Below are 21,602 nucleotides of genomic sequence, written 5' to 3' on the forward strand. Positions count from 1 at the left end.
TGTCTTTGTCAACAGTCCTGGTCAAAAAACACTGGATACTACAAACTCCTGCAACACAACCACACAGGATCTTTCGTTAGAGTGTCGGAGAGTGTTAACCGCTCTCGTCATTTTCACCTCACACCCCCAGTGAAGTCCACAGGCTGTTCACATCATCCAAGTTATTTTATAGCAAGCTCCCACGAGAACTACAGATGACATTACGCAGCTGTTTGTTCAGGCTCCATAACGAGTAAACTGACCTTTATGTGTAAAATTCATGGAGTGCCCCTTTAAGGTAGCTTGTCGAGGGCTGTGATAGTGGAAGGTTAAAAAGCTCTTGATGAAAACAAACCCCATGAATTGTATCCAAAGCCTGATGGAAGAAGATGAAACAAACTGTTGGCGTCTGTTCAGTCTTAGACTGCGTCTAAAGACAACAGTGTGGTGAATATATGTGTTGGTCTTTGCCCCGTCTCATAAAGCCTTGACTCATGACCAATTCTTTCTGCCGTCTGTGCAGCCAGAACCAGAAACTGGAGGAGACCAGAACCTTTTGCAGTGAATAACTGCATTATATTCAAAAAGGGTGCAACAGTATGCACATTCCGCTGTGCTAACATTATTGTAAAGCATCTCGTGCAATGTTGATAAAGCCACTCCTGTCTGACATGAATAAGTCCTCATTTGACGAGTGATAACCTCCCAAATGTCCTTGATGACTGATTGACACTGATGACGGAAATAGATCTTAACACTGGAAAATATGCGACCACAATGAAGTAGAACCGGTATTACATATAACAAGACTTCTTCTTTGGAAGTCGTACAAAAGGTGACGAATGAAGTCAGGGATGCATTCAACAACATACAGGTGTGTCGGTGATCCACTGACTTGAGGTCAGAGTTTGCCTGTTTTTGACCATAACACTACTTTTATACATAAATCTTTATAAGTAAATAATCATGTCCCCATGATTTATAAGAGCTGGATTCAATTAAGCACAGGGGGTTTTACATTTTTCAAAATGGAGAAAAAAATTCAACTTTATATCTTCTAATGTTGACTTTTGTCTCACCATTTTGACTTTTTATCTAAAAGATTGCACTTTTTTTCCCCCCATATCGACTTCTTTAATCTCACAATTTTGGCTTTAATCTCATATTTTTTCACGTTTGATCCATTAACTATCAGCTTTACCTCATAGCATTAACTCTTCATCTCATTATTATGACTTTTTTTTATGTCAGATGTTTTATTATTATTAGTTTTGTTTTGTTTTTGTTTTTGTTTTTTTATCCCAGAATGACTTTGTTTTATCTCACAATGATGAATACCATGGAAATATTTTTTGCTTCAAGCTTAATTTTCATTAATTTTCTTTTTTTTTTCTTTAGCTGGAGGAAATTGACTTCCATAGCAAAACACTCCATGATGCTTGACTCACTTTGACACACGCACACACACACACACACACACACGCACGCACGCACACACACACACACACACACACACACACACACACACACACACACACACACACACACACACACACACACACACACAAGCCCCTCCTCGCCTTTGCCTCGCACCAGTCCGTTTGTCCTCCTCTCTGCACATATAATCATCTCTCTCTTCAGACCAGTCGCCGCGATTAAAAAGTAAATTTTACACTTAAACCAGTAAGGACTTCATTTACCTAAAACTTTCCACACATTTCTTCACCTCAGCGTCATTACTGTACTTTTTCCTGTAATTCGGCGTTGATGTGCGTATTTCCCCCCTGACAGGAGAGCCGTTTCTTGCCGGTTGATGTGTTGAAGTGTTGCCGTTGACCCAGCAGCTTTCTGACGGAGGGGAGCGGCGCCAAATGTGCGTCTGACAAAGGTGAGGATGCTGTGGTGAGTTCATAGCCTTATGTGTTCGTGTCCTGTGACTTGTGAAAGTATGTTTGAGTGAAAACTACCAGAAAAATTGTAAGGGAAGGGTCTTAGATAAACCACGAGATTTGTTTTTTCTTTGTTGACTTTTCCCTTTTCGCTTTATCCAACTCGGAGAACTGGTTTAGCTACCTTAACATTGCTACATTTAGCTAGGTAGTTTGGTTACCTAGCTGCAGATTAACTTCTCTATTAATGTAAAGTTTTATAACCAACTTACTGTAACATGTCATGGTAATAATTAAGAGGCATAATTAAGCATTATATTCATATTTTCACTACCCGTTAAAAAGATAAAACAAATCTTCTAGGCGACTTTTGACAGTCTTTTATGAACATTACAGTTGGCTACAGCTTTATTTAACGTTATCTTAAGTTTCTAGCAACGGAAACCAGGACTGGAGGTGTTCAGACAGCTCCAAATGTCGTTTTGAAAAATCATCTTTTACTACCATTTACTGGAGAAAACGAAAACGATGAAAATATCCTCATTCCCAACTCAAATAATTTGTTTGCCAGCAGTCCAAAACCAAAAGATATTTAATTGATTAACCTAGCTAGCTAATCATTGATTTACCAAGAGAAGTGACTGTTCTTTTAGAATCAACCAACCATAATGAATTACCTGAGCTAAAACTAATAGCAAAATTACTGATGACAATTGAATAATGGTCTATCCTTCACAATTCCCCAGAAATCTCCAAGAAAAGAGTAATGTTAAAGCAGCTGGTTAGTGTTAAATTATTTTGTGCTTAATTGGAAGCCAAATAGACCCCTAGCACATATTTTTTTCTATAATTATTAGGATATCTGGCTGCACATGCTACTCTGGGGTATTTGAGTTGAGAGAGCTGTGTAACCTTTACATTTGCAGCATTATTTAGTAATAAATGAGAATGAGATTTGTGATTGAAAGAACATAAAGGCTGTAACCCTCACCTTCAGGTTTTCTCCCTCTCATTTTAGATTTCAAACTGGAGGCATATGCTTTTAAAAAATCACCATGAAACTGTGACTTAATAGCAACTCTGCTGTCTGATATTAAGCACCACTGCCCCACAGCAAGAAGGTCCTGGGTTCCAGAGCTGGAACCAGGGCCCTTCTGTGTGGAGTTTGTATGTTTCCCCGTGTCTTGGTGGGCTTTCTCCGGTACTCGCTCAGTCCAAAGACATGTAAAAGTTGGTTTAATTGGTTACTCTAAGTTGTCCGTAGGTGTGACTGTGAGAGTGAATGGTTGTTTGTCCCTATATGTTAGTCCTCTGATGAACTGCTGACTTATCCAGGGTTTACCCCGCTGCTTGTCCAATGTCTGCTGAGATCGGCTCCAACTTCCCATGAGGCTGCAAGGGATAAGTGGCTACATACAATGGAGGGATTTGTATTAAACTCTTTTTATCTCTCTTTTTGCTTTGCAGGCACATGGGGTTTGACATATCTCAGAATTTTGGCTGTGAAAACAAGGAGGATAGAAGAAGGATAAAAACAGAAAGAGGTAAAAAGATTGTCTTCAAATATGCAAAAATACTTCAAATTTTAATTATTTTGACCCTGTTCTGTAAGAACGCTTAAAATGTAGATCCTGTTACTTTTGGGATAAAAGACACCGCTGGTTATTGAGTCTCAAAGTGCTTATTTGTACTCCACTCAGTCTTCAACATAATGAGGTTGAAAACCACAAGAAAATGTTGTTGTTTACACTAGAGACCAAGGGCCGGATGTATAAACGATGTACACACAAAATGTAAGCCTTTTCCCAGATACAATATGGTATTCATAGAGCAAGACTGTGTGGTGAACACACATGCTTCAGCCCAGGCTTAGCGTGAGACGATGAGGTCGACATGAAAGATAAGGTGAGATGTAACTTCGGAGTAAAACAAAGTTTCTTTAGATTGCTTGCCAATTTCCAAGTATGGGTAGATGTTGGAGTGGAAATTAAGCTTGTGTTCGTGTGCCTGTTTCCACAATGTTTGAGATTAGTAAATTAGAATTAGGTGTATTCACAGCTTTATAAATTTGATGTGTAACGATTTTCTTTGACTTTGTGTGCCACACTTTTTTTTGTGAATCTACTCAGTTTTATGCATGTGGCCCCTGGCATCTGTCACAGTTTGTTAAGAATTCCTCTTGTAATGATAATCAAATCACAAATACATTAATGCTAAAGGACTATTTTGCAGAGGAGGCCACTGTAGTTAATGGATTGTATTTACTGTCATTGTAAAATATATTGAAAGGTGGTAAGACAAAGTAAGCTTTTAACTGAAAACACTTCCATTCACAACATCACACAGGGCAAAAGAGCAAAGTAATTACTATCAGAAGATGACGAAGATGCTCTTATGCAAGGCTCTCATTCTGTGGATCATATAAGATACTCCCAGCACTTTTCAGCGGGACGATGTTTACTTCTGCAACTTAGTGTACTTGTATTGGCTTCTTCAGGTGGACAGATGAGCTCTCTACGCCAGAGGCTGGTGTCTAGATAGCATAATGTTGTGCCTCTTCTGTGTGTAGTTGGACATATTTTAGGAGGTGGCCCCAGCACCCTGTTGGCTCTATGTCTGGGTATGTCTCTATGTCTGTGAGGGGAGATGCTGAGACGAAAGTTTAGGTGGTCTGACTTGCCGTCCTTTCCTGAGGATGGATTACTAAATCTTGCATTGAAGATGCTGAATGTGTGGTCAATGTTTGAGTTCAGCTAGTGCACTTTGTTGCATGTTATTTCCTCCTCTCATTTTTCTTTGTTTGCCCCATGAGCGTCCAATTGTATAGTATGTCTCTAATCAAGAAAAAAGATGCAGTGTTAGCAAACTACAAACTTTTTACAGTCGCCTTTTAAGTTTATAGTGGGTGAGTATTTCATACTGAAAAGATAGATTTGGGGTGGAGAATCACTTTAACTGCTTTGAAGGAAGCCACAGACCTTCACGTTCACAGCTTGAAGCCTTCTTAGATAGGCGTGTGTCTGCTCTTTAAAGTTTCACTCCTCAAATAGTTCTTTTACTGGCTCTGTAGGAAACTGGAGGCTGTGGGTCTGGGGCTGGGAGACATCCGGGGAAAATCCTGCGTACCACCTTCAGGCATGGCAGGATGTGGCGCTATGGGCAACTTGGGCAATGGAGCTGTTGATATATACTGAGACAAGGCAGGTTTTTTTTCACATAATGACTGGACTTTAGTTGCAGTTTTATTTAGAAAGGGATCTTCTCTGGTCCACTTACCCCTGCAGTTGGTGGTTTTATGTAGATACCAGAAAAAAGTGGTAACAGCAGCCTCTGGTTTTGTGCATACATGTGTAACAAAAGAGGATGGGGTATTTAAGGGCTGACTGAAATTCTTCGAAAGCCTCGCCTGTTTCCATGGTTATCAACAACCAAATCAGGATTCGAAGACTTTTAGGAGATGGTGCATTGACTGCACTGAAAAATGGGCAAAAGACTGATGAAGACTGAGGAGTAGAGCTCTTTGTTGGTGGTTTATCAGTCGTACAACCTATGCATAAAACGCAGGTGCGTGCACATCGTGTGGGGAGAGTATGAAACCATCTTTGCGAGGGCGCTTTTCTGCTCTGTGTCAGGTAATCATCTAAACGGGGGTTAATTTTAATTCATTTGTTTGGGTCGGTGTAGGATGGATGTGCTTCTGGTAGGTTTGTCATTACCTAAGATGGATGATTCTGTGGCTTGCAATTAAATTGCCTCTCTCTTTATTTCTGTTCAGCTGCATGATTTGCTTTGCTGAGTATAAATATAGTGAAGGATTCTTCCCAGTTTCTTGCCATCCACCATATTTGTGTTTGGGTGATGGTAGCCGTGCCACTGGGCCTCCGAATAGTAGATTACACAACAGGGCCAGATGTGCAGTTTTAGAGGGCATGTGACTCTTAATGAGACATTCAAGACTGTGTTTTTCTTTATAGTGAGACACAACAGCAAGTTAACAGCAGCTGGACCTGGTTTTGGAGGAGGTTTCTTTTTTTATTTGTCATAAAATGTCTCACTGACTCAGTGTGACAGTGTGTCAGAATATCTAGTATGTCAGTGAGAGACATTTTCAGTGGCATGGCATCAATAAACACGTGGGCAGCCCTGTATATGCACTTAGAGAATTGCATATTCACTTTAATTCAGGAACATTGTGTTCATTATTAGTTAATTGTTATATATTGTAAAGCATCACATTTTCCCAGACATCCCAACATCGCCATCGAGCCTCCTCTGGTATTGGATCATATTCAAATCGCCCGACAAACAGTCCAAAGCAAAAAACATTCATTTTAAAGTGATATGAAACAGAGAGCGATCTTCATGTATGAAAGGCTGGAACCAGCAAAAAATTGCTTTTTCTTTTGGTTTACAAGAAACAGTCACATTTTTGCTGAACACATTTTCATCCATTGACCAATGAATTAATCTTTCTAGTCATAAAACAAATCAACAAAGCTCAAGTTACAAGACAAACCCATGGAAAACCAGAGGGCCTAATTTTGGTCAGATAGCAGTCATACAAAGTTCAGACCTATAGATTGAAAGAGTAGAATTTTGATTTAATACCTTTTATTTTGCCATAAAGTATGATAATATGATTGACTCCATACAGCGACAGACCCAGAACAACCTCAAGGCTGTTCTGGGTCTGCATCGTATTCAGCAGCCGTGCAGGAACCTTGATTGTAAGTTCATAAATTATCCTGATGAACCCTCCAAACACAAACACATGCAGACACAGTCTATCCCCAAGAAGTCTGAACGTCGAAGATTTCTTCTCACATGAGTGACTCGTAGAGATGTCTGCAGCATAAGGTTTGGGCAGATGGATGTCTGCAGGTCAAACTGAGTTCTTTCAGAGTAAGATACAGTATGACGTGGTTTAGTTTATTAGAGGACAAAAATGATATCAGCTTCAGTAGAGGAAAGTGCGTTTTACACATGAATACCAATCAAAAGTGGTTTCATTCATTTATGCATCTTTTCAGATTTCACTCACTCACGCGCTGTTTTACTGACGTTCCAGAAATGATTTGTCAACTACAAAACTTGATCAGTAATTTTGATAAAAGTGACAGTGAAAAAATAAGTTGTTTACTCTTCAGCTTTCCAGCTCAAACGATTTTTTCATCTCTTGCACCAGATGAGAAAGTCTTAAGCTTATGGAACATCTGGATGGAAAGATAATGTAAATGCCTATCAGGGACATTCAGTTAACAATAGCAATTATGGTTACACATTCCAGTGTTGTCATTACTCTCCCCTGCGTGTACCAATGCCAAGTGTATGTTTACATATAAGCTTTAGGGCACAGCTATTAAAAGAATCAAGGGTAAACATGTTGTTAATATGAAGAAATGCCCTATTGGATAACCATGTATAGTGCAGGAGTGACTAAGTGCTTGGAGCTAAACTAGTTTGTGGACACAGCAGAGGAGTGTGGGGTGTCTTAATTTGCAGCATGAACACACTGACACACTGAGAGACGCACACCAAAATCCAGTATATGATTAGTTTTTGCTTTTCTTTCCATGTGCCAGACACTGTTAAGGAGGAATTTTGATGTTGATACTCGTGTGTTGTATGCATGGTACAGAGGTTAACCATTTCTGCTCTCTCCACAGGGGAGTAAAAGGAGGTGTATGTTGCCTTGCACTGTAGTTTCCCTGCCACTACCATGAGTTGGAGTTTCCTGACTCGCCTGCTGGAAGAAATCCACAACCACTCTACATTCGTGGGCAAGATCTGGCTCACCGTCCTCATTGTTTTCCGCATTGTGCTGACGGCCGTAGGAGGTGAGTCCATCTACTACGATGAGCAGAGCAAGTTTGTCTGCAACACGGGCCAGCCAGGCTGCGAGAACATCTGCTATGACGCCTTTGCTCCGCTCTCACACGTCCGCTTCTGGGTTTTCCAAATCATCCTGGTGGCCACCCCTTCACTCATGTATATCGGCTACGCTGTCAACAAAATTGCTCGTGCAGAGGAGCAAGCCGACAGTGGGGCAGTGAGGGGATTTTCGCGGATTAAACCCAAAAAACACTATCTCGCAGGCAGAAAGCAGCACAGGGGCATCGAAGAGGCTGAGGATGACCAAGAGGAAGACCCAATGATCTATGAAATGGCAGAAATGGAGAGTGATGGAGCAGCAAAAGAAGATAGTGGTGAGGGAAAACGAAAGGTTAAGGTGCGCCATGATGGGTGCCAGCGTATCAGAGAGGACGGACTGATGCGGATTTATGTCCTTCAGCTCTTGGCACGCTCCCTGCTGGAGGTGGCTTTCTTGTGTGGACAGTACGCGCTGTATGGATTTGCTGTGCCCGCCACCTACATATGCTCCTCCCAGCCCTGCCCTCACAATGTGGACTGCTTTGTGTCACGACCCACTGAGAAAACTATCTTCCTTCTCATCATGTACACAGTCTCCCTACTCTGTCTGGCACTCAATATATGGGAGATGCTTCATCTGGGCGTAGGTACCATCTGTGAGATTGTGCGCTCCCGCCGTGTGCAGCTCCCTGACGACGAGCTTTACGGGCTGACACGGGGACATGGTGCTCTCAATAAGGCTGGGCTGAGTGGAGAGGATTACAGCAGCTACCCTTTTTCCTGGAATGCACCATCAGCTCCGCCTGGGTACAACATCGCCATCAAGCCTCCTCTGGTATCTCCGGGGCACCACGAGCAACCATTACCCATCACCGATCTCAGTAATGCCAAGATGGCATGCCGGCAGAACCACGTGAACATTGCTCAAGAGGAGCGCCAGCAGTACACCAATAATGAAGACAACTTGTGCAAAGGGGGGATGGGAGACGCCCCCAGAGGGGTCCTCAAGGACGTGCGTCAGCCTCAGAACAAGCTGGAGGCTGACAGTAAGGCCTACAGCCAGCCAACGAGCCACAGCAACAATGACAGCAAGCCTCACCGTGAACGGAAACACCGACAGGCCTCCAAATACACCTCCAGCAAGGCAGATGCAGACAGATGCAGCGGCAGCGGCAGCAGTAGCAGCAAATATGGAGTCATAAAGGGCTCTGAGTGGATCTGAGCTAGGAGACTGTGACTGATGGTCTTGTTATGATTCAACTTTCTCAGACTGACTCATTATTTACATTTGTTTGCGCAAACTGTGTTTAAAAATAAGTAGACACAGTGCCCAGATTACATTCTTTTCTGGAGTATTCATGGCATTAAAATAGTTATAAATGATTATTAGTGTCAGGATCTACCTTGTAGCAGTCCACTGACAGCTCCATCCTCTGAGGATCAAACAGTTTCATAATTTACCCTCAAATCTATAAACATAAACAGACCCAGTGATGATAAATGGTCCATACTCATGCCGATATATTACAGACAGTGATTCGAATGCATCATTTGATTTAGGGTTGAAACAGTTGGTTGATTAATCGATTAGTTGATCTACAGAAAAATAATGGTCAACAATTTTGATAATCAGATCATTATTTGTCATCTTTTTCAAGAACAGATGGCTGAAATTTCTTGTTCTCAAACTGTAGCTTTCAAGTTATGTTTTTATTTAGTATGTTTGTACTGTATTTCAATAACAGTCTCTTTGAAGAGCTAACAGCAATGAAAAATGTTCATTTGTTTTTATGAGCAGTATTTAGTCCTAGGACTCAACAGTACAAGATAGATCCTGCAACTAATACGTAAGTGAAAATGTGTAAGAAAACCCATTGAAGATAATGTAAAGAGGATGAGAAATGATCTGTGACAAAGCTTGACAACAGTTTTTTGTCACTGTATTCAATGTTGAATTACAGTGGAGTAAAATTATCAAAATATTTGTATGTTTCGTTAAACAGCTTGTGCAGGATGATGTTGGTGCTGTCTTCGATTCCTGGTGAATATGCAGAGGCTTCTTTGTAACCTAAGGTGCCTTACTTAAACACTCAAAGTGCTGCTTCCTGTTGACTCTGCATCACTTTGAGTACAACTGTTGAACAGGTAATTGTTTTCTACAAAATGTCATAACAATACAGACTGAAAACAGGAGCTAGTGCTTTACTAGTTTCATTACCATCAACGGGGTTAAGCTTTGAACAATATTGTTGTATCTGACTATACAAAATTGCATTGATATTTTCACCAAACCAGGTTTGTTGTGGATTGATGTGGAGTATATTTGTTAGTTGGTTATTTTACGGTGTTTCTGTGTCATTTTTCTGAGAGGAAGGATTAATCTTGAATGCTTCAACACATTTTGAAATGTTATCATTCAGTGGAAGTGAAGTTTGATGTCCTAACCCTGTTGTCCAAATTGTTGTCAGTGTCATTGTCAAGCCATTAACATTTTTGAGAGATTTTTTGTTTTCTTTTAGGTTAATGTTAAGAAGGTTTTTATCAGCAGTACTCCACTAGTTTGTGCAAAGCTCACCCAGTGCATCTGGCTTTGGCATTTTTTGTTTGTTTTTTGTTAAAAGCAATTCCTAATCATTAATACATGCTTTTATTTTCAGATTTTCAAATTGAAATGTCATTAAGGCTAGTCCTTTGCACTGTGCCAGTGTTTTTGTTAAAATATTTTTCTAAACAAAAGTGCACGTTTTGAATAAAGAATTGGTATTATTTGTCTTGTTGTCTTTGTCTTACAATTAACAAATTGGCATCATGACCTGATAAAACATATTATGATTAGTATAAATCAAGTATAGATTAAGTCAATTTACTTTCCTCACTGGGACTTTTATATTTACAGGGACACTGCCCCCTGCTGGACAGGATAGGATCAGACATAACCTGTTCCCTCTTGGATGAGTCAGTAGTTGACAGCCTGACTTTGAGCACAACGTCAAAAATTAGTTAGTTTTTCTAAACAATGTTAATGATGTTGGAGAGGCACACCTGTTGACTTTTTTCGTTTTTGTGAAATAAAGAATATATGCCAAATAACACGTTTTCATTTTAATTGTTCCTTGATAGCTCCAGTCTTTGGTTTGTTTGGGGCAAACATATCATCAACACGTAAAGGAACATCCTACGTGCCATTCTTCAGCCATCGCTTTGTCTGACAAAGTCAGAGGGGATCATGTTGTATCATTTAGTTTTTGTTTGTTTTTGTTTTTGTTTTGTTTTGTTTTTTTTAAAGTTTTTTTCAGATGAAAGTCAACACAAATTGATAGCGAGCAATAACTTAAATACACAAACTACAAACTAATGATCAGAGATGATTTAAATTTACTGTACTATTTTGTTTTTGCAGATTTGGCTGCTATTGACTCTGTTTTGTTTAAGTTCCCTTTCCAAAAAAGCTGAAGCCTGCATAAATAAATGTATGAACTGACAAACGTGTCTCCAAGTGGGCTATATCCAGTATTCTGGAAATTGTTTCCAGGGAAAAGGGAACCTAAAGTAACAAAATAGCCAAAATGTTACGTTACTAGAAATCATGCTTCAACATCCTTTGTGCTGCGTTCATGGTACTGTCAGAGCCTTACGTCAAAATCTTATAGAGACAGTTCGCATGTCATCGACTTTGAAAAAGTACACTGAAGCTCAAGAAGTTGACTTGTAAGAAGCTGCCTGCTAATTGTACCGAAATTCAATCCCGTTTCACTTCCTTGCTAAATCACAAAACAATAGTATTTGACTAGCCCAAAAGGACAAATGGCTGCCTTTCAGGAATATGAACAAGCACATGAAGGCAGCGTTTTACCGGATGTGACGTTACATTCACGTTCACGTCTCCGCCAGTGTTTTTAAAAAAGCGGCGGTTGCTCCTCGAGCACCTTCTGGTGAATAGCAACAACGTTTCTCGTATTTCTCCAGTTCAGTAACAAAACGTAAGCTTACAGCTATTATGTTTTCTTTCTTTGCTTTTCCTCCCACGACACATGAAAGTATTCAGCGGCTCATTAATCCTCGCTACAAAGTAGCTGCACACTTTTGTTTCCCAGCTGTTGTCTATGACCAGGAAAGCTAAGCTAGCTAAAGTCAGCTAATGCTAACTAATGGCAGCTAAGATTGCTAACAAGGAAGGTGGCTAGGTTAATGTACCGTCCACTTACAGCGCTGTTTTATTTTGGTTGTAAACTAACACCGCATACCCTTTCTTTTCCACGATAACTTGTATGAACTTTGCAACACTGATATGGGCAAATTTGTTACTGTAAATTGTACATTTATTTGACCGTTGAGAAGAAACCTATACTGTTTTTTACTCAAGGCGTAAAGACCTTGTATTACATTACCCGTCGAACTTTAAGACAACATTGTCAACAGTGTTGTTAAACATTAGCTGTACAACTGTTTAAATGAGCTACTTTGTTTTGAAAATACTCTGTATTGCCTCATAACGGTAAATTCACAACTTTGTTCACTGTTCAATTTAAGGTGGATCCTGGTGTTTTTCTGTAAGGCTTTAAGCTCTTTTCCTGCACCAGGATCATGCTGCACCAGCAGTGTGCAGAGGAGCAAGGCCTGCTGGGCTCACTGTGTCCAGGGAGGAAGAAACTGGAAGGGAAGACTTTCTATCTGGACAATGTGAAGAAACGTGCAACAGCCCTGCTGTTGGAGGCCATATCTCTTCTAGGAGGGGTAAGCCTATGTGGAGATTGCTTATTGTTGTTTAGCTGTATTCAAGAATTGTTATGAGGTTTTATTCTGTGCAGTGACATTCTCCATACAGCATCAGTTTTTATGGTTTGCCTTCTTTAAAGTCTGAGAAAAATTCAACTTTATTCTTTGATCTATGTCATGAGAAATGTGGTAGTTAGGCTCCGCTTTGTAGAAGATATAGTGGCTGAACCCTAACTTACAACTGATTTACACCAAATTCATAAAATTCAGCTATTTAACAATGTGACAATGTGTCTTACCTTTTTATTGTATGATGAATAAGACACAGCAATAACATTGCTATGTTGTTGTCTTAAAACAGAAGGTGTATGGAATATAGCACTGATTACAAATAAGTATACAGAGTAAATAATAATTCACAGCAAATACATACATATGTGCAATTGACAAAGTTATATTTTGTGCAAAAAAAGTTGAAGGTCAGACTATGACAGATGTCTTCAGCAGAGACTGATGAGTAGATGTTTTGTTTACTTTTTCGAAAGGGGGTCGAGAGTTTCCTGCACAAGGATGTGAGCTTTGTTGTGACTGGAAACCAAGAGTACTTGAAGGGCCAGAAATGTGCTGATGCAAAAGCAGGGGCGAAGGAGACAAGTGAAGAAGCTCGGCGTCCTATAATGACTCGAGACAGTGTCGTCAGCAGTGACAAACGGCGACCAGGAACTCCTAGACCAATGGTACTGAGCATCATCCACAAGTTTTCTAAAACCATTTACATTTGCAAAGGATATGTGGACATTTTTATATGTATATTTAATGTATATGAGAAATTATGAAAATGCTACAAACAAGCATCTAAAGACAAATGCACATTCATCACCAACTCATTTTTTCACTATCCTAGTGGATGTTACTCTAAATTGTAGGTAGAATAAACATCATATCTGTTCTGCATTTTCTATACAGGCTTGTGGCAGCCGTGGGAAGGCCCTACTTGAAAAAGCCATTCGTAACAATGTAAGTTATCATTTATCTTGCAGATCTGCTGTTAAAATGTAGGTACTGGTGAAACACAGAAGACCAACATGGGTTTGTTTATTAACTTGATGTTGTCTTACAGGAACAACTACAGAGGAGCAGTGTATTGGCCAACGCCCGATCATGGGGAGTGAAGATTTTGTATGTGGATGGTATCCTTTTAACTAACTTCAGTAGGGATGAGTGAAATTCCACATCAATATAATATAATATGATATGATCGAAGCTCTTATCTGGCAGTTTTGTGTTCATATCTGTAGTGCAGTGAACCTTTGCTCACAGCAGATGGCACCATGTAAGAGCTTTTGTTTTGTTCTCTCCTGCTTCATCTTTCTGATGCAAGCTGGAGAAATCTGCTAACCAGCACAGATGTCTTAGAGATTGAGAAAGTCTTGTATTGTTCCTTAATGAAGTATCAGATGTCCTTTTATATTTGAAACAGTTGACTCAAGAGCGTTTCAGTGTGGTACACAAGAGACAAGAGGTATGATGTTCAGGCTTAATGTCTTTTAACTTTACACGAGTTCTAAATGTACCAATTTTACATTAAAACAAATAATAAATCAAGTAAATAAATAATGTGTTAGTTAATTAGTATGAAGCTAAAACGATTTTTAGATGCAGGCAGGTAGAACTTAAATTGATTAAACTGCCATCTTTTTTCATAGCAGAGGACTACCACCAAACAACAAGGTCCTCATGTTGTCAAAGGTTAGTTTATGTCTATGTTAAACTAATGTGTGCATTTCAACAGTACTGTATTTTGGTGGGTGTGACTGTGGATAATTTATTCTTTATGTCTCCTGGTCTACAGCTGCGGCTTTGAGGTCTCCCTATCTTAAAATTGAAGATTTGAGCAGGCGAGTTTCATCCTCTGTTCAGTTTTGTTTTAGTTTATTTTCCCTCTCACAGGATACGTGCTGTAGTAATGGGGCATTCATTGGGTCATTTTGTGATGGAAGCTCCAGTATTCACTCTGTGTTAGTTTTTTTTTGGGGTATATACCAACTTTGGAAGAGTATATGGCTCTTATAGCTGCTAAATGCTTGAATAGCCAGTCTCTCAAAGGGCCTGTCTGTTTTTTGGTCTTGAGCAGGCAGTGAACAGTTGGGTTTTAGAGCTCTTATTGCAGAAAACGACACTATAAGGGAACCAAAATGACACATTTACAGGCCAGAAAGCTAGACAATGTACGGAAATTCCCCGTGAGGGTCCATAAAGCTGACCAGAGCTGCAGATTTAGGTGATAACTGTCGCTTTGTACCTGTGTTTTCATACAATCATTTTATACATTCTTAGTGTGCGGTACAGGTCGTAGCCTCTGTTTCTTTATTCCAGTTAATCAAGAAAGACAAGCTGGAATGAATTAAGCTTTAAGGCCTGCCAGGTTTCATGCAATGGTTGTTTAGTATCAGATTAGATCCTATTTTGCCATTCATGCATAATGACAGTGAAACAACAATGAGCGGCAATGACCTGTCCCCATGTTTCTGCCCTTCCTACCCCACTGGGAGCGAGTTCTGGGGGTTTACATTTCAGCCCAGATGATTTTCTTAATTGAAGCTGTTAAGGAGTCCCATCGTGTAATGTGACAAGCCCCCCTGAGTGATGCTGCTCCCGCAGAGGCCAGAGCCCAAGCGGATACGATTTCTATTCGATGAGGTTTTGCAAGCTCCACTGCCTGTTCCTGCAGGGGATCTCCATGTGCTAACAGCTCTTTTCATTTGCCCTCTCATTTCAGTTAATTGAAGTGCTCTGGCTAATGCATAGGCCATCGCTGTGAGAAACTGAACCCATGAAATCTGAAACATTTGAATATTAGTCTCTCAGGGGTTGATCTCATGTGTAATCTGACATTCATGTTGGGAAGAACCTTCTTTTTTAACTTAGTTTTCATGTATTGTGTTCTGTTTTGTTTTCCAACCAGGAAATACAAGCCCTTGAACATGCAGTCTATGACCTTCCCTACTCTGTGGTACTCAGGCCGATTTAGTCCCTTTGAATCTCCTCCTCCTCTGTTTGAAAAACCAACAGAGCAAGGAGAAAATAAAACCAGGTTTGTTTAAATGCAACAGGGAAAACAAATGCAATAGTTTTTAAGAGTTTGTTTCATTCTGTTATGGTAAAATATGGATTCATCGTAATTTTAGCTCTTTCTTTGTTAAATAGGGAAAAGAAGAAAGTTGAAAGCAGCATTCAGGATAAATCTCAAACTCTGCTCAGCTGTAACCCATCACTGTGGAGGCCACGCAAAAAGGACCTGTCTTACTGTGAATGCTGCCATGAACCCTTCACTAATCTTGAGGAGGTGAAAACCTTTAAGATTTACTTTTATTGGAACGTAACTGATGTTTCACCTCCTTGTAACTTGTGGTCTTTGTTGGTCCTTGCAGCACTTGCAGTCGGATAAGCACCGTGCATTTGTGCTGGATCTTTCTAATTACAGCGTAGTGGACCAACTCGTGGCTGAAATGCTTCCTGGATTCGACCCCGATCCACCTCAACAAACAGAAGAAACACTGAACAGGTGAGTTTGGATTATTACCTAGTAATGTAATATTGGAAAAAAAAATATTTTCACTGCACCCAGATGTGTTTTCTGTGATTTAAATTGAGGATTTTGAGTATTATCTATGTATTTATTCTAGACCACCAACTCCCTTGACCATCCAAGATGTCTGTGAACTTGAGCCTCTCACTGATGTTGAGACGGAGCATGCTGTTCAGGCCTTGCAGAGACAAGGATCATCATTCAATACTCACCTCTCCAGCCCTACTATGGGTCCTCTTTCCTGTGGCCCAGGCAGCCCATCACCAAGAGTTCAGCTTCCCATCCCAGATCCAGCCACTCCACCTGCTGACATCCAGCCTGTCACTGCTGACACAGACTGCCATCCTCGCTCTTCAAGTCCAGCCATGCCTGTATTGGATATTGAACTACAAGCCCAAGACCCAGCTAGCCGGCAGCATGATGCTCAACATCTATCCTCCTGCCCTGATACACCATGTCTGTCTCCGGACCCTTACTCCATGCCTCCAGTTCTGAGCCCACAGGTCCCTTATCCATCTAACAGTATGGAGCTGCACTGTCTTTATTCAGATCCTCCTGTCCTCAGTCCTCAACGATATCCCGCTGAAGAGGCTGTGGAAGGACATGCTTGTGAAATGGACTGTGGAGAAAGTGTGTTTGAGTCCATCCCAGCTGTCACAGTTCCCGTTTCCACCCTCCAACTTCCCTTGTTAGCCTTATCAAATTCTGAAGGAGTACATGAAGAAAGTCTTTTAAGATTTAATGGGATCAAATGTCCCTCTAATAGTTTGGAGTTTGCCACGCTGTTTTCACATAGATCTCATTCCCTCCCTCAACAGTCATCGACAAAACCAAACCCCAAAAAGCGCTGTAGATCGGCCAGCCCAGAACATAAGCACCGCAAAAGGAGGAGGAAAACAGCAACCAGTATCTGCACTGAAAAAGGGAATGGTGCAAAACCAGAAAGTGACATTATGGTAAAATCTTATGGCTGTTTATTATCTGGCACAACTTGCACTCTGGAATCACTTGGTTCAAAACAGACTTTTACTATGTTTTGTGTTCCTACTGTACAGAGTTTCACTCAAAGGGACATTATAGGTCAAGGTTGCACTTTAGTTGCAGATCAGCAATCATGCCCAAAGACTTCTGATTCCCCGCTTCAGCTCCCCAATGAAAAATCTCACAGTACATTTTCCAGTCAAGACTCGCTATCCCACTCTACGTCGGTGTGCATCGAGTCAGCCCTCATCCCAGACTTAGCCAAACTCTCTCCATCATCGTCAGACTCTGACTGGGACTCTGACCTGTTGTCACGGCTGGGACCGAGCAAAGCGGCTCCCCTGTCGCCAAGCGAGCAGAGCCGCGAGCTCGATAAGGAACTCCTCCACAGGACGTGCACCTGGATGCACGACACCAGCTACGAGTCGCGTCTGCATACCGCCCTTCAGCCATCGACACAGACGACCTCAGTGTGCGGGGAGGACATGGACCCCTCTGCGTTTTCCAGGACTGTGGTCCAGATTGTTGAGGTTCAGCACTGATTGCTATTTTCTTGATCATTTCAAAAAACTGGAATAACCATGACTTTGCAGCTGCATATCCCAATGGGCAGCACTTAAGCTCATCGAGAAAAGTCAGTAAAATGTACACTGAATAAATATTCAAGATTTAGTGCAAGCTAAAATTTAATATTTTGCTGTTTTTAGAGGTGCAGATTTTTATTTTTTGTTGCAGTAGAGGCTGCTTCTCAGGAATTTGAGGAACATCTATTATCATTTTTCCCTTTCAAACCCTAATCCTCCTTGTGCACAGATCTCTTAAGTTATATTCTTTATATCTTGCTGACTGCAGTCTTTGAGCAGCTATGTCCGGAAACTCATGGTGATATTGAGAATTTAATGAGGCTTTTCTGAAGGGGGCATTACTCAATTACTGTAAGTGCTGCATCTGGATCACATCCCACTCGCGCTGCCATTGATGAGGCGTTAGTAGAGTGGAGGACTTGCACAACCTGCGAGATGTCAGACGGCTCTCTGGTGTTTGAATGTGGGCCAGAGGACGGACTTTGTCAAGGAGAGACGACCGCTTCACAGTAGTGTGCCACAGCCACAGGAGGTTTATTATCTTTACTTGTCACTTTTTGAAGTGTAAGGTCATCTACCATTTAAAAACTTGTAATCTCTCATCAGCAACAGACAAATGTCGGAACGACATGTTGTCCAAAGGCTGCACCTTTTTCAATGAGCAAAGAGAGACACCGTGTGATCTCAGTTCTTGGCAGAATTCCTCTTTATGAAATGTGAAGTCCATCCTTGTACAGTGTTTTTAAATAAATGATTTTAACCATAACCACTCCCTGCTGCATAGCACAGAAAAGTTGTCTCTCAGGTGAAGCAACATTAAGAACTGTTGAGATGATTTTCCTATCCTCTTGTTAAATGCTGACTCTGCTTGTACGCTTAAGCAGCCAAATGTGGAGGAAAGGATGATGAAGGGCAGCAGTGGGTCGATCTGTCCTGTGTGGCTCATCCGCCCAGCTTCCAGCTGACACAAACAATATTTGATATCTAATCTCCATGCCCTGTTATATAACCCTTTACCATCCAGATTTGTCAGTATGAAGAGGTTCTTTGTGTGGGAGAACAATCTTCATCGTTTAAAGGAAATTCTGCATAGTACACCTTTAAAGTTCAATCACCAGCTCTACCAGAGCTTTTTGTCGCACGATGTTGGGTCTAAAGTTGAATTGTTTTGTTTAATGCTGTCTCTAGACTGAACTTCCTAAGAAAAGTACACCAATTAGAAGAAAATCTCAAACATTCAGTGCAGAATGAAGTCCCAGAATTGCTTAAGAGGACTAAATTTAAGTCTTATTTTTAATAAGGAACTGACAAATGAAGGTAGATACCACAGGACAAATGGCATCAAAACTGTTTGAAATCCTCTTTTTAAATTAAGTCTTGATCAACCTTTCTAATTTAAGTTAAGTAATAACGTCTTTGGGTATATTCAAACCACACTTTAGCAGTCAAAAAAAAAAAAAAAAATCAAATAATCTTCTGATTGTGAATGACATGACTGTGTTAAAATGTTTCTAAATCCAGTAGTATCTGCTGAGCCACCCATCTTAAACCAGTGAGAAGAACAGAGAGGAGAACATGAATACAGAAATCTCTAAATGTTCAGTCTGGAGTTTGGAAGCTGGTTTTCTTGAAAATATTTAATGTTGAAACTTCCATTTAATTCCTGAGACCTTGTAAAATGTTCTGTCTGTACTCCAAATGCTTTTTAAATTGTGCATTTACATAGATTTGAGGGACTCTGTAGGTGAGCTGGCATGGAATGTCCCTGTAGTTACACATGGCACATATGAGACAGAATTAATGATTAACATATTTTTGAGCAGATTTGCTCAAGTCACTTTGGTGTGAAAGGTGGTTGGGAAGAGTTGGTACAAATCAAGGACTCATCAAGTGCAAATTCTTCATGTCTGTGTTAATACCAGTTGTTTCCACTGAGTGGTGGAGAGAACAGAGCTCAGAGGAATGAACATTTTCGCAGATTTCAAGTAACTGCCTTTTAAAAGTAAGGAGACACCTGTGGGTTTGCTTAAAATCAATTCTGACAGAAACACAAGAGAGAACACACTGATTAAAGCTCAATATAAAAGTTAGTTTGGATTAAATTAAAGATCATGTGTCCCAGTGCTGAAATAAATGAAATATACGATGTATAGTTCATTGGCTGCATCGTTAGGTGTTACCCTTGGGTGCTCCCAGGTTTTTGGACTCCTACAGGTCACATCAGAGATGGGTGGGCCCGTCCAGCCCCCACGTGCTCCTTGTTTCCACGGCCCCTCGCGCAGCCTCACTGCCTCGAGCGAGCCCGACAGGCCGGTGTGTGATCGCGCGGCGGAACTCGGTGACACCGACACGGAGCACGCAGCCGGAGCCGAGCGGAGCCGCGTCGTCGTCGTCGGGGAGCTTTTAAATCGTCCGAAAAAGCGAGAAGGGAAGAGGGAGGTGAGAGATGCGGGCGCCGCGCTCAGGGGAACCCCGCAGTTTGTGTCCGCGTTCACTGTCAACAACAGTCCCGCCGCGCGCCTCTCAGCTCATTTAACGGCGCTGCTCCGAGGAAACCACAAGGACTATGTGAGCATCATGCTCGCTGTGAGATGCCTGCTGTTCGCTGCAGTGTGTGCACGGTGCGCCGTGACAGGTAGGAGGCTCTCCTTTTTAATCCTAACATTTCATTTTTCGCGGTCAGCCTGCACTCAGAGGGGTGTTTATGTTCATTATTACATCTCTGTGATGACAGGGACTGTGTGTTGTTGCATGATATCAACAAGCAGCTCATCATCACCAGCAGTGTGACCTGCAAGAAATTAGGCATTTATCATCACAGCCTCACATTGAGAGCTCATGCATCCTCCTGCCCCGTGTCTGTGCTCTGCAGGTCTGAGGGAATGGGTGAGTCTGGAGGGAAGACTGCCGCCTGCAGAGGAGGTCGTCCAGCCCAAGCGGCTTGTGCAGCAGATCCACACCGAGGAGGAGCTGCTCCACAGCCGCCTGAACACCCGGGTCAGCAACTCCACAGCCGGAGCGCAGGTGAGTTTGTCTCACATCCATCCACCAAACCCAGAGATGTGTTGTCGGTCACCTTCATTTAAGACCATTTTCTGTATAATCAGAGTGTCTGAGGGGATCAAACTGTGAGTGAGGTCTTATCCTTTCAAGAATCCCTGCTTGCAAGAGCAGACCCGGATTAAACTCCTCCTGGAGCAAGTTCGTTCCTCCTGGGAACAATATCAGAGCTCCTACAAACAAATTCAAAAAATGGAGGGATGCCTTGCAGCTGTCTAACCTCTTACCAGGACACCAAGCTCTCCAACAATTCTCTTATCACTGAAAATTAAAATCTAATAAAGTCAGAGCTGAAGAGGAAAAATTACAGAAAATGTGTCAGTTTTCACATTTTATGATGCATGATTTGAGGAAAATGTTACTGAGATACATATTTTTCTTTTTATGTACCTTTATTCATACTGGAAATAATTATTTTCATTTTAAATATTTCTAATTTTTTGAATGCCTTTACTCTGGTTTTAATCCTGCGAGATGACATAGTATAGCCACATATCACTGTATAACATTGTATATTGTCTTTACAGTGCACTTCCCACTCTATCTTTCCAACCCCTACTCCATAACAGTCAAGATAAAACTAAGACTCTCCAGGAGATTTAACTGTAATAAAATCAATAACATAATATCTAAGATGGCAAAATATTCATCTGCTCCCCATTGTGACCTGATGGATGCACTGCTGCTTTTGAGGTCATGTCCATCACTCCTACCCTGTGACACCCCCAACATATGATGCCCAGCCAACTCGGGCCTCCTCATTTCCAGTCCATTAGATAATATTTCACACCTCTACCTGTCCTCTCTCGTTACCGCCACTATGAACAGCGTCCATCAGTAAGCTGGCAGGCCGGTCAGTGGATATGACACAGGTCTGACCTTGAGCTACCCTCTGTGGTTTGGCGTCTCATGATCTCTTCCTGTCAGGTCCTG

General features: G+C 41.3%; 3 protein-coding genes across 12 annotated transcripts in view; all 3 read left to right on the forward strand.

Annotated features, from left to right (window-relative positions):
* The first annotated feature begins 1,487 nt into the window (after nt 1–1,487).
* Nucleotides 1,488–10,829, forward strand: LOC119009681 (gap junction gamma-1 protein-like). Of its 5 annotated transcripts, XR_005071790.1 has the most exons (5): nt 1,514–1,662; nt 1,771–1,867; nt 3,336–3,412; nt 7,535–9,884; nt 10,636–10,829. XR_005071790.1 is itself a non-coding variant. In XM_037081171.1 (4 exons), exon 4 carries the CDS (start codon nt 7,588–7,590, stop codon nt 8,959–8,961), a length of 1,374 nt encoding a protein of 457 aa, XP_036937066.1. In that variant the 5' UTR covers nt 1,488–1,641; nt 1,771–1,881; nt 3,336–3,412; nt 7,535–7,587; the 3' UTR covers nt 8,962–10,505. The 5 variants fall into 5 exon arrangements, 4 of the variants coding, with proteins under 4 accessions (XP_036937066.1, XP_036937064.1, XP_036937065.1 ...); XM_037081171.1 differs by lacking the exon at nt 10,636–10,829 and having other exon boundaries at nt 1,488–1,641; nt 1,771–1,881; nt 7,535–10,505; XM_037081169.1 differs by lacking the exon at nt 10,636–10,829 and having other exon boundaries at nt 1,488–1,641; nt 7,535–10,505.
* A 751-nt stretch (nt 10,830–11,580) lies between these two features.
* On the forward strand, nt 11,581–18,375 carry dbf4b (DBF4 zinc finger B). 3 transcript variants are annotated; one of them, XM_037081162.1, is made up of 12 exons: nt 11,581–11,719; nt 12,270–12,473; nt 13,001–13,192; nt 13,422–13,472; nt 13,576–13,645; nt 13,913–13,977; nt 14,162–14,204; nt 14,308–14,353; nt 15,421–15,549; nt 15,663–15,801; nt 15,887–16,020; nt 16,142–18,375. In XM_037081162.1, the coding sequence occupies exons 2-12, from the start codon at nt 12,324–12,326 to the stop codon at nt 17,565–17,567; spliced, it is 2,445 nt and encodes an 814-aa protein (XP_036937057.1). In that variant the 5' UTR covers nt 11,581–11,719; nt 12,270–12,323; the 3' UTR covers nt 17,568–18,375. The 3 variants fall into 3 exon arrangements, with proteins under 3 accessions (XP_036937057.1, XP_036937059.1, XP_036937058.1); XM_037081164.1 differs by having other exon boundaries at nt 14,165–14,204; XM_037081163.1 differs by having other exon boundaries at nt 11,586–11,719; nt 12,320–12,473.
* A 116-nt stretch (nt 18,376–18,491) lies between these two features.
* adam11 (ADAM metallopeptidase domain 11) overlaps nt 18,492–21,602 on the forward strand; it is a 28,577-nt gene continuing 25,466 nt past the window's right edge. For 3 of the 4 annotated variants that reach the window (XM_037081158.1, XM_037081161.1, XM_037081160.1), the window contains exons 1-2: nt 18,492–20,244; nt 20,482–20,633. In XM_037081158.1, coding sequence (XP_036937053.1) covers nt 19,743–20,244; nt 20,482–20,633 — 654 coding nt within the window. In that variant the 5' untranslated portion in view covers nt 18,492–19,742. The remainder of the gene's footprint in view (nt 20,245–20,481; nt 20,634–21,602) is intronic. The other variant, XM_037081159.1, reaches the window with a different exon arrangement.

This window comes from Acanthopagrus latus, chromosome 20 (assembly GCF_904848185.1).
Source record: "Acanthopagrus latus isolate v.2019 chromosome 20, fAcaLat1.1, whole genome shotgun sequence".
NCBI classification, from domain to species: domain Eukaryota; kingdom Metazoa; phylum Chordata; class Actinopteri; order Spariformes; family Sparidae; genus Acanthopagrus; species Acanthopagrus latus.

Bases quoted from the DNA above. Each gene is read 5' to 3' on its own strand.
- LOC119009681 (XM_037081171.1), top strand. From the start codon at position 7,588: ATGAGTTGGAGTTTCCTGACTCGCCTGCTGGAAGAAATCCACAACCAC.
- dbf4b (XM_037081162.1), top strand. From the start codon at position 12,324: ATGCTGCACCAGCAGTGTGCAGAGGAGCAAGGCCTGCTGGGCTCACTG. The intron at 14,354-15,420 runs GCGAGTTTCATC...TTTTCCAACCAG, and splicing joins AAAATTGAAGATTTGAGCAG to GAAATACAAGCCCTTGAACA. The intron at 15,802-15,886 runs GTGAAAACCTTT...TGGTCCTTGCAG, and splicing joins CCTTCACTAATCTTGAGGAG to CACTTGCAGTCGGATAAGCA.